General features: G+C 39.1%; 1 protein-coding gene across 1 annotated transcript in view; it reads left to right on the plus strand.

Moving 5' to 3' along the window:
* The first annotated feature begins 4,249 nt into the window (after window positions 1-4,249).
* KIAA0586 (KIAA0586 ortholog) overlaps window positions 4,250-14,661 on the plus strand; it is a 61,993-nt gene continuing 51,581 nt past the window's right edge. Inside the window, exons 1-13 of the mRNA XM_088539259.1 lie at window positions 4,250-4,587; window positions 5,093-5,172; window positions 5,803-5,866; window positions 7,001-7,067; window positions 7,680-7,857; window positions 8,540-8,773; window positions 9,357-9,525; window positions 9,985-10,152; window positions 10,672-10,792; window positions 11,669-11,813; window positions 12,253-12,294; window positions 13,041-13,264; window positions 14,273-14,345. Coding sequence (XP_088395385.1) covers window positions 4,287-4,587; window positions 5,093-5,172; window positions 5,803-5,866; window positions 7,001-7,067; window positions 7,680-7,857; window positions 8,540-8,773; window positions 9,357-9,525; window positions 9,985-10,152; window positions 10,672-10,792; window positions 11,669-11,813; window positions 12,253-12,294; window positions 13,041-13,264; window positions 14,273-14,345 — 1,866 coding nt within the window. The 5' untranslated portion in view covers window positions 4,250-4,286. The remainder of the gene's footprint in view (window positions 4,588-5,092; window positions 5,173-5,802; window positions 5,867-7,000; window positions 7,068-7,679; window positions 7,858-8,539; window positions 8,774-9,356; window positions 9,526-9,984; window positions 10,153-10,671; window positions 10,793-11,668; window positions 11,814-12,252; window positions 12,295-13,040; window positions 13,265-14,272; window positions 14,346-14,661) is intronic.

The following is a 14,661-nucleotide window of genomic DNA, read 5'->3' on the forward strand; positions in this document are numbered from 1 at the left end:
GTAGAGCATTTAAAACACCTCCCTGCCTAGATCTACCTGTAAACTGCTGGTCTTTTATCACTGCTTTTAGGCATTTCAAGCAGATAAAATGACTATAAAGTGAAGAAAAAAAAAGCAGCAGCATTTTATGAATGCTTTTAAAGTAATAAAACAAAATTGGAGAAAAAAAAAAGAGAAACAAGCAATAACATTCTCTAGCCTTGTAGTTACAATGACTTTGGGGCTCAATTGAAACAACACTAGGGAAAAAAAAAGCAAGTGTAAAACAACAGCAACTTTGAACAGCTGCAGCATTATATAACCCAGCTTGGATGATAGAAGCAATTATGTAGCTGCTTTCTCACAGTATACTTAAAAAACTAGAGGAAACCTCCGGTCTAGTAAATTAAATGTCATAAAGGAATGAGAATATCCTTAAAGGCAGGGAAAAAAAAAAAGGGGGACAAAGAAAAAGAACAAGCAGCCAGAGATCCAAGAATTTAAGCAAGTACCTTAAAGGAATCCAACGCAGCCAACAAGTTAAGGCTTGAGAGTAACCCAGGAGGTTTCCGACAGGAATGCTGAGAGCTGCTCTTCCTTTCTCCTTGATTTACGTATTATCCAAGCCCTATCACAGACAGTAGCCCAATTTAATATTACACATCTGAAAGAACAGAAACTACCCCTTTCTATCATGTCAACTTGTAGAGAGCAGATCAGCACTGGAAAGTAATCGCTTTGCAAAAACAAAACCAAAAAAAGTTCATTTTGCCCTTTAGCAAAGGCGACTCATAATTAAATTCTCGCATTACACTTTTGCCAAATTTTGAGCAAGGCATTTATGTTTTAGAAAGCTCAAGATACTATTCCTGCCTCCTGGTGGTGTGCAGAGCATTAGCAAGCCTTCTGAATAGGAACAAAAAACATTAATAGTGTTTTTTACAGGAGGAGGAAACAAAGACACCCTTTGTCTGACCTTTAGTTGCACTTTATGGCTATGTACAAAGTCAACCCAGGTAGGGGATGTAGAAAGCACATATGATTTTACGCTTAGGATGCCTCCCTCCCTCCCCGATCAAGAATTCCTTATGGATTCACAGATCACACAGCTCTCTGCTTGAGGGAGAACTACATTCTTATGGTTGCTCTGAAGGATCAAGGTGTAACTCAGGTTAATATCAACCTCTAACTTGTTTTAGAAGTGAACACTGTCAGCTGGAACAACAGCTGGAGAAAATGGATGGCAGTGGCTCTCATTCCTCACTCTGCTATAAGAAAAACCAGCAGCAACTCTACAAAGCCAGTTCCTGCAGATGATTAAACCCAAGTGTTAAAACCCACAGGGAACAGAAAAGATTTCTGTCCTCTCCCAAGCATAAAAAGCTAAAAGCATCAACTCCCATCAGTGCCATTTTCGCACACATAGTGTTTTGTTTCATTGTTTTTCTTTATCACAAATCTGATTTTTTGTTCTTCTGTCACTAGTTTGCCAAGTTTAAAATTGCAGATTTACAGAACTGCAGTTTCACAGAGCTTTTGCATCTGCACTTGGGAAATAGCTCCAATCAAAACCAGCCCAGTGGCACTATCTGATTTTAAGTGCCTGAACCAATTCCTGAGGCAATAGCTCCTCCCCAGGTGATGCACACTTTCCATACAGAAGACAGTGAAATTACATGGCTCTATCACACATTTTCAGTAGCTACAAATCATGCCCAGTTGGCCTTAACCTCTAAAATAAGCTAGCTGAGCATCCCTGGAAATATTTTTTTGCCCTCCTTCCCTCAGACTGTGAAAGAAGAGAAAATAAGGAAAAGGGTAGAAGAACCCCTTACATGGCTGGCACCTGGACTAAAATATGAGAGAGCTTCAAATGCAGCTGCTCACTGAACTCCAGCAGGTTGAAGCCTCAGAGGATTCTGTTCCTCTGAGCTGCAGCTGTAACTTGTAATGTAATTGCAATGTATTGTGAAAGCTGGGCATTGCCCTTTTTAATGCCAGTCTCACTGAAGGAAGCAGAGTGCTCCGAATAAAGCACAGCAGCAGCAAGGGCAGTGGGTGGTTATATGAGAATGGATGGACATGCTGGATCTCCAGGATTATTTTAATTGTCCTTCTGGGCAGCTGCCTCCATCTTACCTCTATGGAACTGCTGTGAGTTCCTACAGGTGAAATGTGCTCTGCAAACTGCGGCGGGGGGAGAAGCTCTCCTTAGTGAGGAAGTTCTTTTCACTGATGTAAAAAACACTAGTGCCTATTACCTAACCTTAAGCCAGGGGTGTCTTTTCTCATAAAAGCTGAGCAGGGTATTGGAGGTTTTCTTCCCTTCAGCAGGAGGACAGGGATGTTTGACACGCCTGTGTCCAGAGGAGGGTGGTAAGGGAAACATACCACCGAAGTGCTTCTGCACACGTGTGCCCGGAACAGAAAAGAAAAATACCTAGTTAAAGAAATGCTTTAAGATAACACTTTTTCTACAAGCTATGGCTGTTTTTTTTTTCTACAAGCTATGGCTGTTTTTTTAAGTAGCAGTAGGGATTTGCTAGGCTAAAACTCGATTAACCTCATATTAAAAATAACAAAAAAAGGCAGCTTGACATGTGGAGTATTCTTTTCCTGAAGCTAATTAAATTGTAAATACATGGGAAACCAACAGGCAGCTAAGTTAAACACCTAGAATTCAGGGCAAGACACAGGCAATAACCCCCACGAGATGGGAAGTTCAGCGTTAACACATAGTCCTGCTCTTGCCACGCGGCTGCCCTGCGCCCTCTCCTGTCTGCATGGCAGAGGAGAGAGCTCATGAATCAGGTCCCCCTCACATCGGGTCCGACTGCTCCACTTCAGACTGTGCATTTGTGAATACAAAGCTTCTCTTCCCAGGCCACAAGGTATGCAGGTCCTGTTACATGAGAAAAGGATGAGTCAAAAGGTGGCTGGGTAATAAAACGTGCTGGGTGCAACTGGTTATGCTTCATTGCCTCATGTTTGTGGGTTAGAGTCTGCTCTGGAAAAAATAAATAAAAACCTATGGCAGAAAGACCTGCAAATGCCAAAAAGAAGCTAATAAGTTTGAAATGGGACAACTGGGGAGATTCTGTAACAGATTAGACACACACAAGGAGGCCTTCTACCTTGAGAGAGAGTATGTACTTTTTTTTTCCCTGCTAAAGTTAGATTAGGCCTGGCCAACACCTGTGACCTCCTGAGGCCAAAGCCTGAGCCGCTGCAGCTGAAGGGGAAGCAGTTCCACTGCAGTTCCGTGTCCTGCTCTTTACCCCATCCTTCGGATCCTGCCCTCAAGGGCACCTTGAGCCTCCTTGCCTCGCCCCAGCCCAGCAGAAGAGCGATGCACGCCGGGCCTGTACCCCTCTGCCTCAACTGCTTCCCGAGTTAAGGGGGTTCGGGCCAGAAAGCCCGAATCTGAGCACACCGCCTTCTCGGTCTATCACCGCGCACCCGGCTGGGGCCGTGAAAGGTTCCTCCGTTCAACGAGACGTTTCTGGGGCCCCTCTCCCCGCGCCTCCAGCGAGCGGCCCGCGGCCCAGAGCCCGCCGAGGCCGCAGGGCTCCCCCGTGACGGGGCCGCCGTTACCTCACGCGCCCCGCGCGCCCTCAGCCGCTCCACGCCGTCACGAGCCGCGGCCACGCGGGGACCCTGCAGGCAACTGCGCGACCTTCAACCTCCGCTGATTCGCTACCAGACCCCCTCCCTTTGCCACCGCCGGCCGCGCGGCGAATCAGCGACGTAAAGACTCCGGGTAGCTTTACTTTCCTGCGCGAGTGCAGCGCTCTAAAGTGCCCCCCTTTCTTTCCCGCCCGGACGCCATTGAGGGGTGGACCGGACGTTGCCATGGCAGCCGGTGCCCCGAAGCGGTGCGGGTCGCGCTCGGGGCCGGGGCCGGCGGGAGCCCCTTTTCCCGGGAGTCCCTTAGCCCCTTCCCCGGGTGCCCTTTCCCCGCGGCCGGCAGCGGGAGCCCCTTAGCCCCTTCCCCGAGGCCGGCGGGAGCCTCTCGCTCTCCTCCGCCTGAGGGGGCGGGCGGGGGCCGCGCAGAGGCCCGGCTGCTGCCTGTAGCGCGCGGCCTGCGGCAGGTAGACCTGATGTCCCTGCTGTGAGGGGCCGGCGAGGCTGCGCCCGCCTGTTTCGTTTGTCACAGTTCGCAGCATTGTGGGTGACTTGTTCTTTAGCAGTTCAGTAGCGTTGCTAAAAGGCTATTTGTTGATTGCCAAGCAGGTATTTTTATAACAGCACTGTTTCTATACTCTGTTGCCAGGTTTAAATGCTGAGGCCTGCGCTTTGGGGCCTTCATGGAGGAGGATGATTCCAGCATTAGCCAGGATTCACTGGCTAGTTTGACGGCTGGGGATGTGCTCATTCACTCCACCAGCCTCCACAAGAAGCAGCCCATGGAAAGTGCGGCGGGAGCCAGGGGCTGTGTTCAAAAAGTCAAGATTTCTGTAAAGAAGCTCCGTGAAGTTGTCCCTCCTCACCAAGCCTCTGATGCAGCCCTGGCTAGAGAAGAAACCTCGTGTGTTCCTCCAGCCTTGCCAGCAAACAGGGCTTTATCTGGCAGTTTAACTGAATCTTCCCCGTGCAGTACTGCCCCAGGTATGTGATACTGAGATGAAATTTGAGGTAAAGTCATTGTGTGTTGTTTTCAGTCATGCAGTAGTCTTACAATTTAGGAAGTTATCTTTGCATTCTAACACCATGTGTGTCAGCAATTTTGCAGAACTTTGTTTTCCAAGTTTCCCCTAATCATATACTTTTGTTCTCCATATAGAAAGTGACTTAAGGAGGGCCCCATGGTCAGGGACTAGATCAACAGAAATCTATCAGTCTTTAGAGTTCTTGGAGGGGGATTTGTGTGTGTTTTTCTTTTTTTTTTTTTTTTTTCCTTTTTTTTTTTTTTTTAATCAAAGGATCAACTTTTTAAGACATTATTTTCATAATATTTGTGGGGATCAGGTTGATGGCTGTGGTCATTTGTGTTGTGAAGGTCATTATATTTAGATTTGCAAAGATACAAAGAGAGAAAAGATTAAATTAGGCAAGGTGCACTGCAACTGCGTTAAAGATAATTATGACTATAGTAAAATTGCTTTTATTTTAGGAGTCCAGACTACCGAAGGCCATCCAGAACATCAGCTTTCACTCGAAAATTCTACAGAAGCCATGTTTTTGTCACAAATGGTAGGAAAAGTTGCTTCCAACAATCCTAGTCTGAGAACCATGCTTATATCAGGAAGTTACACACACTACTTCTGTAGAAGAGTAGGAATCTGTTTCTCTCTGGTAATCAACTGAGTATTTGGCTCTGCTTCTGCAAAATAACCATGAAGATACTTGCTTTTATGAGTTGCTCCAAATGTTATATAGACTTTGATTGTATGTGGATTCCTATTCAAGAAAATCTGTCTCTCTTTGGTTTTGTGGTTGCTGGCACATGCTTAATTTGGCATGTGTGAATGATGCTGGATTCTCTGAGGATAGTTATATCTATTAACTTAAATGCGTGTAATTTTACTTCTTTGTCGGTAAGTGAGGAAAATACACTTCTTAAAGTATTTGAAATTCATGTTTTGAATATGTACTGCATTTTTTTTAAACTTTGTCTCCAAATATCATGTTAGTTCTTGCCTAGAAAGTCTAGACAGTTCTACAGTAGAGATAAGTCTTAGCATGTCTTGTTCTAAAACCTTGTGATACTGCAGTGGGGAGATGCTTATGCTTTTTTTTTCAGCAATTTTATCTGCTTCTGAAATTTTGGCTACTGATACCAAAGGCTTTTACATATGTTTTTCTGCTTTCCTTCTTCTGAAGGATTATCCTAAAGAAGCTGCAGTACAAGTTCCTTCAGTGTCGGAAGAGAGTAGAAGACATGAAAGTAAGACACATTTATGTGCTCTTATAGCCATTTTTTTCCTTAAGAAAACTGTTTCGTTGCAGAAAGAACTGTGATTTTTTTGTTTGTTTGTTTTGCATCTTTTTTCTTCAATATAAAAAATTAGTGAAAATATTCAGTGGTTTCTTGGGTATATGAAGATAATTTCAATATATGTTTTTAAATATTGCAAATTTTATTTCAGTCTTTCTGGTATACAATGCCTTGTATAGTTCTCATGCTTATCTCAGAGAGAGTTCTGCCAGTGCACCAGAACCCAAGAGGTTCCTTTTGCTTTTCAAACTATTCATGTCTCTGAATAAAGATATTTTGTTTTTGTGTTTTTTGGGTGCTCATTTGGCTATATTTTTATGATGTGGAAAATAGCGGTACAAGTAAATAATAAAGAAAGGACTGCAAGCAACCTACACCCAAAAAAGTATATTTTTAACCTTAATCCAGGCAGTCACATCTATTATTTTCAATCAGATTTGGCAGAAATGAAGAGCTTTTAAGGAAAATAGGTTTCTGCAACTTTCTTGAAAATGTGTGACTGGTTAGAGAAAAGGAAACAATTTAATACCCTCCCATTTAAGACAAAGAGGAATTTGCTTTCCTCTTTAACTGTTCACTGAGGCAGCAGCTGTCTGGCTGATCAATGTGGGTACTCATTGCCTTAGCAGAGGTGAAACACTGAATCCTCCACAGTTTTTATTCTCATCTCTGCCCATTGAACAGTGGATGCAGGAGGGACTGCAAACTTTTTATTTTTTTTTCAAGTTAGAATTTGCAGAATTTTTGAATGAACTCCCTGAATTGCAGTTATTTTTTCTATAGCAACTTTTCCCAAGTTTTCTGAGGATAAGATACAGTCATTGTCATAATCAGAGGATACAAGAATGCTTCTATTTGTAGTAACACTTAATATTAGGTAAATTTGTGTTAACTGCTTGTCTTATTTTCAAGTCTGCTAATTTGTGAAGGAAACAATTTGATACTTAGAGTAGAAAATATCTTTTCAGGCAACAGATTTTTTTTTTGTAGCAGAAATTTACATCTTGTTGAAATCACATTGCAGCCTCTAAGTCAAGATTGAATATTAGCCTGACAGTGCATATTTGATATCCTTCCCCACAGATGATGTGTTCATATCTCAGTATGCTGCTGGCCAGAAAGAGGCTTTGCTAGTGGCATTAAAACAAAAGTAAGTGTGTGTTGTTGATATTGTCAGCTAATCTGCTTTTGTACCTATGGTAGATGTTTCTGCAATTTCTTTCAAAATGCATAGCTGGTAAGGTGAAAATATTACTTATTGTCCTCTGTGAGTGCTCTTTTTCTGTCTATGAATTTGTTTTCAATTTATTTTATCATTAAAATTTACTGGAATATCTTGTTTATTCTACATATTTTTAAACCACATGAATTAATGATTTCATGATACAAAATTTGGTCAAGATTTCCTCTGATAAATAACTTATTTAGTGCCAAACACATATGATATTTTAAAGACCACTAAGGAGACATGCCATCTATCCATAGGCTGGAAATCTTGAAAATCAAAAGTTATTTAGTAGCACTTTGGTACTAATACACTGAGCTGTGCAAAAGACAACTCGTAATCATACTCTGCCTGGAAACACCTTCTGTATTAGGAAGTAATATAGAAATAGCACTAGAAATGTAACTTTCAGAAATCTCTAGTATCATATTAAAAGATGAAAGTTTGTTTGGAAAGGTGATACAAGTGGGAAATCATTTTCTTGGAGGGGATTTGAATAAAACAGTGATATTTACAAAAGCTTGTTTGTGTTTGTAGAACCCAAAATCCTCCCGGACTTAAGGAGGTGAAGGTACAGCTCTTAGGAAATTCCTCCGCAGAAAAACAGGGAAATGTTTGTCAAAACACTGGATCAACACACAGGGAAGTTGATTCCACTACAACCATCGCAGCAGCAACTGCAGCTGCCATCGCTACTACGGCTCCACTTCTTAAAGTGAGTGATCTGCCTCTTTGCATGAGTCATTTGTGATAATTTGATTTTGGCTACTTGAAATTGTATGCGGTTTAAGCTAGGAGATAACCTAATGCTGCATCTTCTGGCTGAACTTCAGAAGAGACCATTCAGTTTCATGTGGAAAGAATATCACATCTGTTTCAGAAAGATTTCTGCAAAATAAGAATTTTTAAATAGCATTTCAAAAAGAAGATCAGTTGTCTTCTGGTAGTTTGTTTAGATATAGCATTGATTTACTGGCTTCTGCAAGCAAACCAAAAGATTTGTGCTGGTTTAAACCAGAGGTTCTTATTTCAAATGGAACTGAATGTGTCCACTAACTTTTTCTGTTAGTGATGAAAAACTTACTGACCATTACACCAGAGAGAATGGTGAGGTCTCAGTTGGATTTGAGTGGTCATAGACACAGAATGTCCAGTTTGTCTTTTGGTAGAGTTTCATAATATTACTAAGCCTGCAGAGATTAGGGCTCTTACTTTATTTGTGTCTTTTTGGGGAAGAAAATCATCCAGCAATGATAGGAAAGATGTTTTGGAAAGGTGTTTTGGAAATAAATAGAGGTGGTGTTCCTATCAGCTTGCTCTTCATGCTTGCATCTCCAGGAAGGTTTTCTTGCTTTCTTTCCCACATCCCCTTTATTTCTTTCCTTATTGTTCTACAGGTTCAAAATGATTTGGAAGCAAAAGTTAGCACAGTTTCAGCATTAATTGATAAACTACAGGAGACGGATAAACAGCTACAACGCGTGGCTGAACAGCAAACAAATATGAAGTCTCAAAATGAGAAGCCACACTGCCATGAAAGAGTCAGTGAGCTTGAAAAACAAATGAATTCTTTCCTGGCACAGCGGATCGAGCATTTGGAAAAGTTACAGCAGCAACAAATGAATATTCAGGTATCTACTTAAACATGCAGAAGCCTTTTACTTAATAGTTACTATTTCTCAATATTAGTGTAATATTTCTTGTTAATTTTGATATGTCAAATCTCTTCTTATTCTGGATAGTTTAAAAAAACAGTGTATAGAGATTTATATTGAGCGTTTTTTTTCTTAGTTTTGGGGAGAGAGAATGATCTGGTGCTCATTACATGGGCGTAGAACTTTCTTGGGAAAAGCTTAATTTCTAGTCTTTTCTCAGATTTCTGTTGCTCTCCATTCCTCCCTCTAGTCATTTTGTGGCAGTAGAAACAACATACAAAAACTGTGAGAAAACTTAATTTTTTGATAATTTGAAAAAAACAAGTTAACTATCAATAATCTTTCAGACAAAAATATATTTTAAAAAAAGGGGTGTTCTTTGTCTTTCTGGTCCTTTTTTTTAAGAAAGGAACAAGAAAAGCGAGTCATTTACAACACATGTAATAAAGTAGCATTTCAGAATCTGTTTGATAGGATTTTTATGGCATGTATTGTCCTGCTTAGCTTTGCTTGGGATATTAATGCGTATACCAAAATAATTTGTAACTGGATCTCCTAGTCTCATCTGATTAGCTCTGCAGTCAGCAGGGGTGGCTTGCAGCAGCTTCACGTGCCTCCTTCCAGTCTCATGACAAAACATTTTGAGAAGCCAGAACAGCGTTTGCTTCATCACCCTGTACCTTCATGTCAGATGGATTCGTTTCCTGCTGGTGGTCCACCTGCCCAAGGTAAAACCACATTCAAATAACTTATTTTCAGTGCTAGTTCTACATTAATTTTAATTAATACATCCCAGTAGTAATGTGCATTAAACCTTCATGGGTAGTAGTAAACATTCCTATTTTCTAGTAGAAATTTTTCTAATGTGTACTATTTATGCTGAAAATATGCAAGTTTAAGTTAAAGCAATAGTTTTTTCTTTTCTAACTACATGATCTGCACCAATTTGTTTCAGTTTGAGAGACTGAGACTTCTCTAATACAATGCCACTTTTTTTCTTCATTTCATAATCAACACAGTGTAGACCTTTCTTCCCGTCTATTTTTGTATTCGTTTTGTAATGTTTTGCATTTCTGTAAGAATTTCATAGTATTGGCATTTTTTCCTACTTTTTTTTTCTGTGAAAAATATTCTTAACATTTACGTAACTTTAAATGAATTTTATTTTTTTTCCCCTCCCCCTGAAGCATATTCAAGCGAATTTCAAAACTATGGGGTTCATACACAGAAGTCTCCCCTGAAGACACCAGTTCCTCGGAGGTGTGCCCCAGAACCTGTATCAAAAAATGTGAAAATCTCAAAGAGAGAAAACCCTATAGTGGAAAAGGAAAATATTCCCAAATCCACATATGACGGTATTTTCAGTTTCTGTCCTCCAGAGCCTAGGTTTACTCTGTCTAGTCTCAATTCTTCTGAGCCACTGGCTTGTCTGAATGCATGCAAGTAAGAGCAGAGTTTTTGAAAGTGTTTGGGAAAGGTTAGTTTTGGAGACAGTTGGATTGCTCTAACTGCAGACTTTATGACACTAATGAGACACTCACTTGATTTTAAGGTTAAAAAATATAATGACCATTTATTGTTTAGGGAAAATTATGGACAAAATGTTTCTCTGGCTCAGTTAATTAGTAAATTAATATCCCAGTTTAATGCATCATCTTTCTTACTTTTCTAGGCAGATCAATCATAATATGATAGATAGAGGAGAACATTGTAATGAGACCTATCCTTAATCAAGTAAATTTGTGTGTGTGTGTGTGTATGCTATTTATTATTCTTGCTGAACTCTCCAACTGTGAACTGTCTGGAAATGAAAAAAATTGTTGAATATATTAAACAAGCTTAACAGTAAGTATAAGTATCTTTTTCCTCTTTAGGTGGCGGAAAACTTCTTGAGCATATTTTGAATTCTCAAGAATCTCCACTGAGGCAAGATGAGTCTTCTGAGAATGCAACATTAAACAACAATGAAAGGACCTGGCATTCCAAAAGAGACAGGTAAATGCCATGTAACCATTCACAACTGAGGCAGATCTTTTGTTTTAATGAGGTTGGAAAAGATATATTAAATATTGATAGAGTAATAGAGTCACTGGTGTGGACCCTGAGTCTGAGGAGGAAAATACTTGTGCATATAGGGATTTCTATGATACTTTTGCATTTCTGTCCTTCTTAACAACTGGCCTTATTTACCTTAAGACTAGCAGGTAACAACCATTCTTGGAGGTCAGTGGAAATCACTTGCAGTGCTTTCCTTTCTTCTGAACGTATTTCTTCTGTTGGAGCTGCTTTAGAAGTCATGTCAGGAGGTCAGCTGTACACATATTGCATGAGTGGGGGACTGCCTCATTTAAAACACCAGTGCCTGCTTACAGGAGCTTTATGGGAATGTTTCCTTGGGAAGGAGCAGTATCAGCCTATCAGTTTCTAAGCTTTAGGTTAGAAAACTTTCTTAGCCTTCCACTCTTAAGCATAATTTTCTACAGCTAATAGTTTGATGTCGTAATTTCGCCAATATAACTTCAAAAAGTTACAGACGCAGTATCTTATTTATGATAGTACACACAAAACATTAATATCTACTCAAGTGAAAACATTTTCAAGTTTAAATGTTGCCCTGTTACATCTGAATTTTATAGTTTAATCTTTTAAAATACAATAGAGCTCAAAGTATAAAGTGGTAAACAGAAAACATAGTAACCCATCTGTAACCTCAAACAGAAAAACAAATTTTGTTTTGATGCATATTCAAGTACTCGGCATAGAGTGGTTTTTTTGGTTTTGTTTTTGTAAGTGTTTTTTTTTCTTTTTTTTTTTTTTGATCCACTTGAGGAGGCTTGAGAATTTTAATAAAAGAATGTTTTTTCCTCTCAGACCTACTGCTTTGCATGCAGACTCATTCCCTGCATTTGAAAACTCCTTCCAAAATCCCAGTTCCATTGAGAAAACAGTAAAAAAAGCAGATGATCTACTTCAAGATCTTGGCCAATTGAGAAGAGAAATGCACAACATGCTTCAGGTAAACACTGTATTATCAGGATGACTAAGAGTGGGTAAAGAATGCTATGAAAAACTTAAGAATTTTAATATTGGTACCACTTGGATGTGACCCTATGCCCCATGATCTGGGTGTCTCTGCTTGAACAGGGGGGTTGCAGTAGATCATCTCCAGAGGTCTCTTCCAACCTCAACCATTCTGTGTAATATCATTAAAAATGTTGCCCCTGCCTCTACTTCTGTAAGCAGGCTGACATTTGTATACAACAGCTTGAAATACTAGTTTTACAGTAGTGAAATACTACAGGTGGAGAGGGAACAGAAGGTGGTGCTCTAATCCCAAAGAAGTGAGCATTGACGTTCAGTAGGTCAAAACAAATTCATTCTATCCAGTTAGTGATCTAATATATCCTCACCTGCCTTTGGATAAGTTTCAAAGCTGCTTCTTTTGTCTTTTTTAGGAAGCAAATTCATGGAAATTGGACATGGACAATCTTACTAAGGTATAATTTGAATTACATACTTTGATAGTGTAAAACTGTTTTGAATATTCTTGCAATGAGATGACACTGCTACAACTATTGCATGCCTGTAGTATTTGGAAAAAGTTGATGTTCTATTTAGAATAAGTTAATCAAAATAAGATTTAACTTGTTCTGACTTTTTCAATGTTGGTGAACTATCCTGCGGGAAGTCTAATAAAAAGGTTGGGCAGCAAGCTGCCCTCTCAAATATGCGTTGTGAGGGCTGCCAGTATAGTTGCTGCTTATTGCACTTGATGTAATTGGCAAGCCTATGTCATTTTGAGATTGTATTGAAGATATATATGCATTTTTTATGCTTTTCACAAATTTTAAGTATCTTGTTGAGCAAGTATTTGTCCAATGGTACCTCTAAAAATTAAGCCAACATAGAATTCAGAATGGGAAGAGGATTTTGTATTCTTTTGCATAAATGTAGCAATTATTTTGCTTCTTTTCTAGGAACAAAACTTCTGTTTTGGGGACTCTGGGGTTTCACCAGGAGTGTGAGACCCATAGTTATATAGCTGCTTATTTTCTGTCCCAAGAGAAAACTGTTATTTATTATGTTGCTGTATTATTATGTGTATGTATTTATTATGAAGGTATAGTGATACCTTCATATATTGGGTCTGGAGTTGTTAATAGACTAACAGTAATTCTGATTAGTGTGTAGAAAATTATATGGTTATAATCTTTGAAAGCAAACTGTTCTGCTTCAATTTTAGTCAAAAAAACCTACTGTTGTACCTGATCTTTCTGAACATCAACTCATTAAGCCATCCATCCTTCATAAAGTTAAAGCACCAAAGTCTATGCTGCAAGATGCTGAGAGGATTTTGAGAGGAGTTCAAAACAACAAAAAAGTCCTTGAAGAAAACTTGGAAGCCATTATCCATGCAAAAGACAGGGATGCTATGTATACTTTTATTAATGCCTTGACTACAAACAGGTTAGACTATTATTCAACATTTTAGGTAGCAATTTTTGTTATATGTACTCATTACCTCTCTTTCAGTTGTTTCAATTCCATATATTCCAGAACCACTCCTGTTCCCTGAAAAGAGATTGTTTATGCTTAGCAATCAGAGGTGATTCTCTTGAACTTCAAATATTCTTGAATCTCCAGATGTGATTAGATTTTTTTTTTTTTTTTTTTGTCTCTGCCCTCTCTCTCTCTCTCTTCTCCTTTTCTTTTATAGGTGGCTGTTACTTCTTGGTAACTGAGGTGTCCGATTAGGTGTCTGCTACTTCTGCTCTGTGCCCCAGAATTTGAATCTAAATTCTGAAAGTAGACAAATTCACATGAGGACAAACAGTCCTGTCATGACAAGGAGGCATACACCATTTTTGTATGCAGACTTCCATAAATTGGAAAAACAAGGAGTGCTTTCATCATTCCAAGCAGAAAGAATTTCTTTAACAGGTTTTGTAAATGTTTTAGTATTAATCACCCTGCAAAAAGAGTTTTTGGCTTTTAAATTTACTTCTGCTTGGTTAGTTGAGTTAAATCAGTTTTGGTTAGTTTTTAAATCATAATTATAGTATTCCTGTTAAAAATAATCAGATTATTATTATAGAAATTTTTATCTTCTTTCTGGCAAAGATTATTATTCTCTTTGTGTTTAAAATTAAAGAAATTAAAGACAGGCATCAATTCTTGATCAAAGCAGGAACTGATATGTGTGTGCCACTTATTTAAATAAATTTGTAACAATGTTAGAATGATAAAAGCAGAGAAGATTTTGCAGGTGGCACTTTTGTAAAAAGAAAGTTAAATTTGGGAAACTAGGATAAGATCTGCTTAGTGCCTTTTGGAGGTTCATAATCTTATTTCCTTTTTGCCCTAGGTTTTTCTGCAGTTCCTACAGGTTTCCCCAGAAAGGGTGCTGCTCTTCCAGGAACAAATCTGTGCAATTCAGGAAGTATTGACCTAAAATAGCCCTTTCTTCTTTTTCAGCGGTATGTTAGAGGAGATCCGAATAAGAAAGACTGTGGATGAGTGGATTAAGGCAATCAGCCTAGAAATCCAGGTATGGCCAAAAAGAAAGAGTTCAGAATACTTGCATTTTATTTTTCTCTCTAGCATGTTAAAGTATGCAGAAAATACAATTCTTTCTCAACCTCAAAACATGAGAAGACTGCTTTTTATTATTATTATTATGTAGTTTGCCATAGTAGAATGTTTACCTCTGTTTTAAGAATTCTGTTGCTTAATGAAAGTCACTTGGTCTCTGCTGCTGGCTAACACGAGAAACAGGCCATTTCTCTGAACTTCAAAGTTATCCACAGTGTTCTTCTGATAGCCTTGAAGATAAAAATTTCCATTTATTACATGTTTTATTTTCA

The sequence above is a fragment of the Tinamus guttatus genome, unplaced genomic scaffold (assembly GCF_059628265.1).
Source record: "Tinamus guttatus ecotype Peru unplaced genomic scaffold, ASM5962826v1 Tinamus_guttatus_pri_ptg000048l, whole genome shotgun sequence".
In the NCBI taxonomy this organism is placed as follows: Eukaryota; Metazoa; Chordata; class Aves; order Tinamiformes; family Tinamidae; genus Tinamus; species Tinamus guttatus.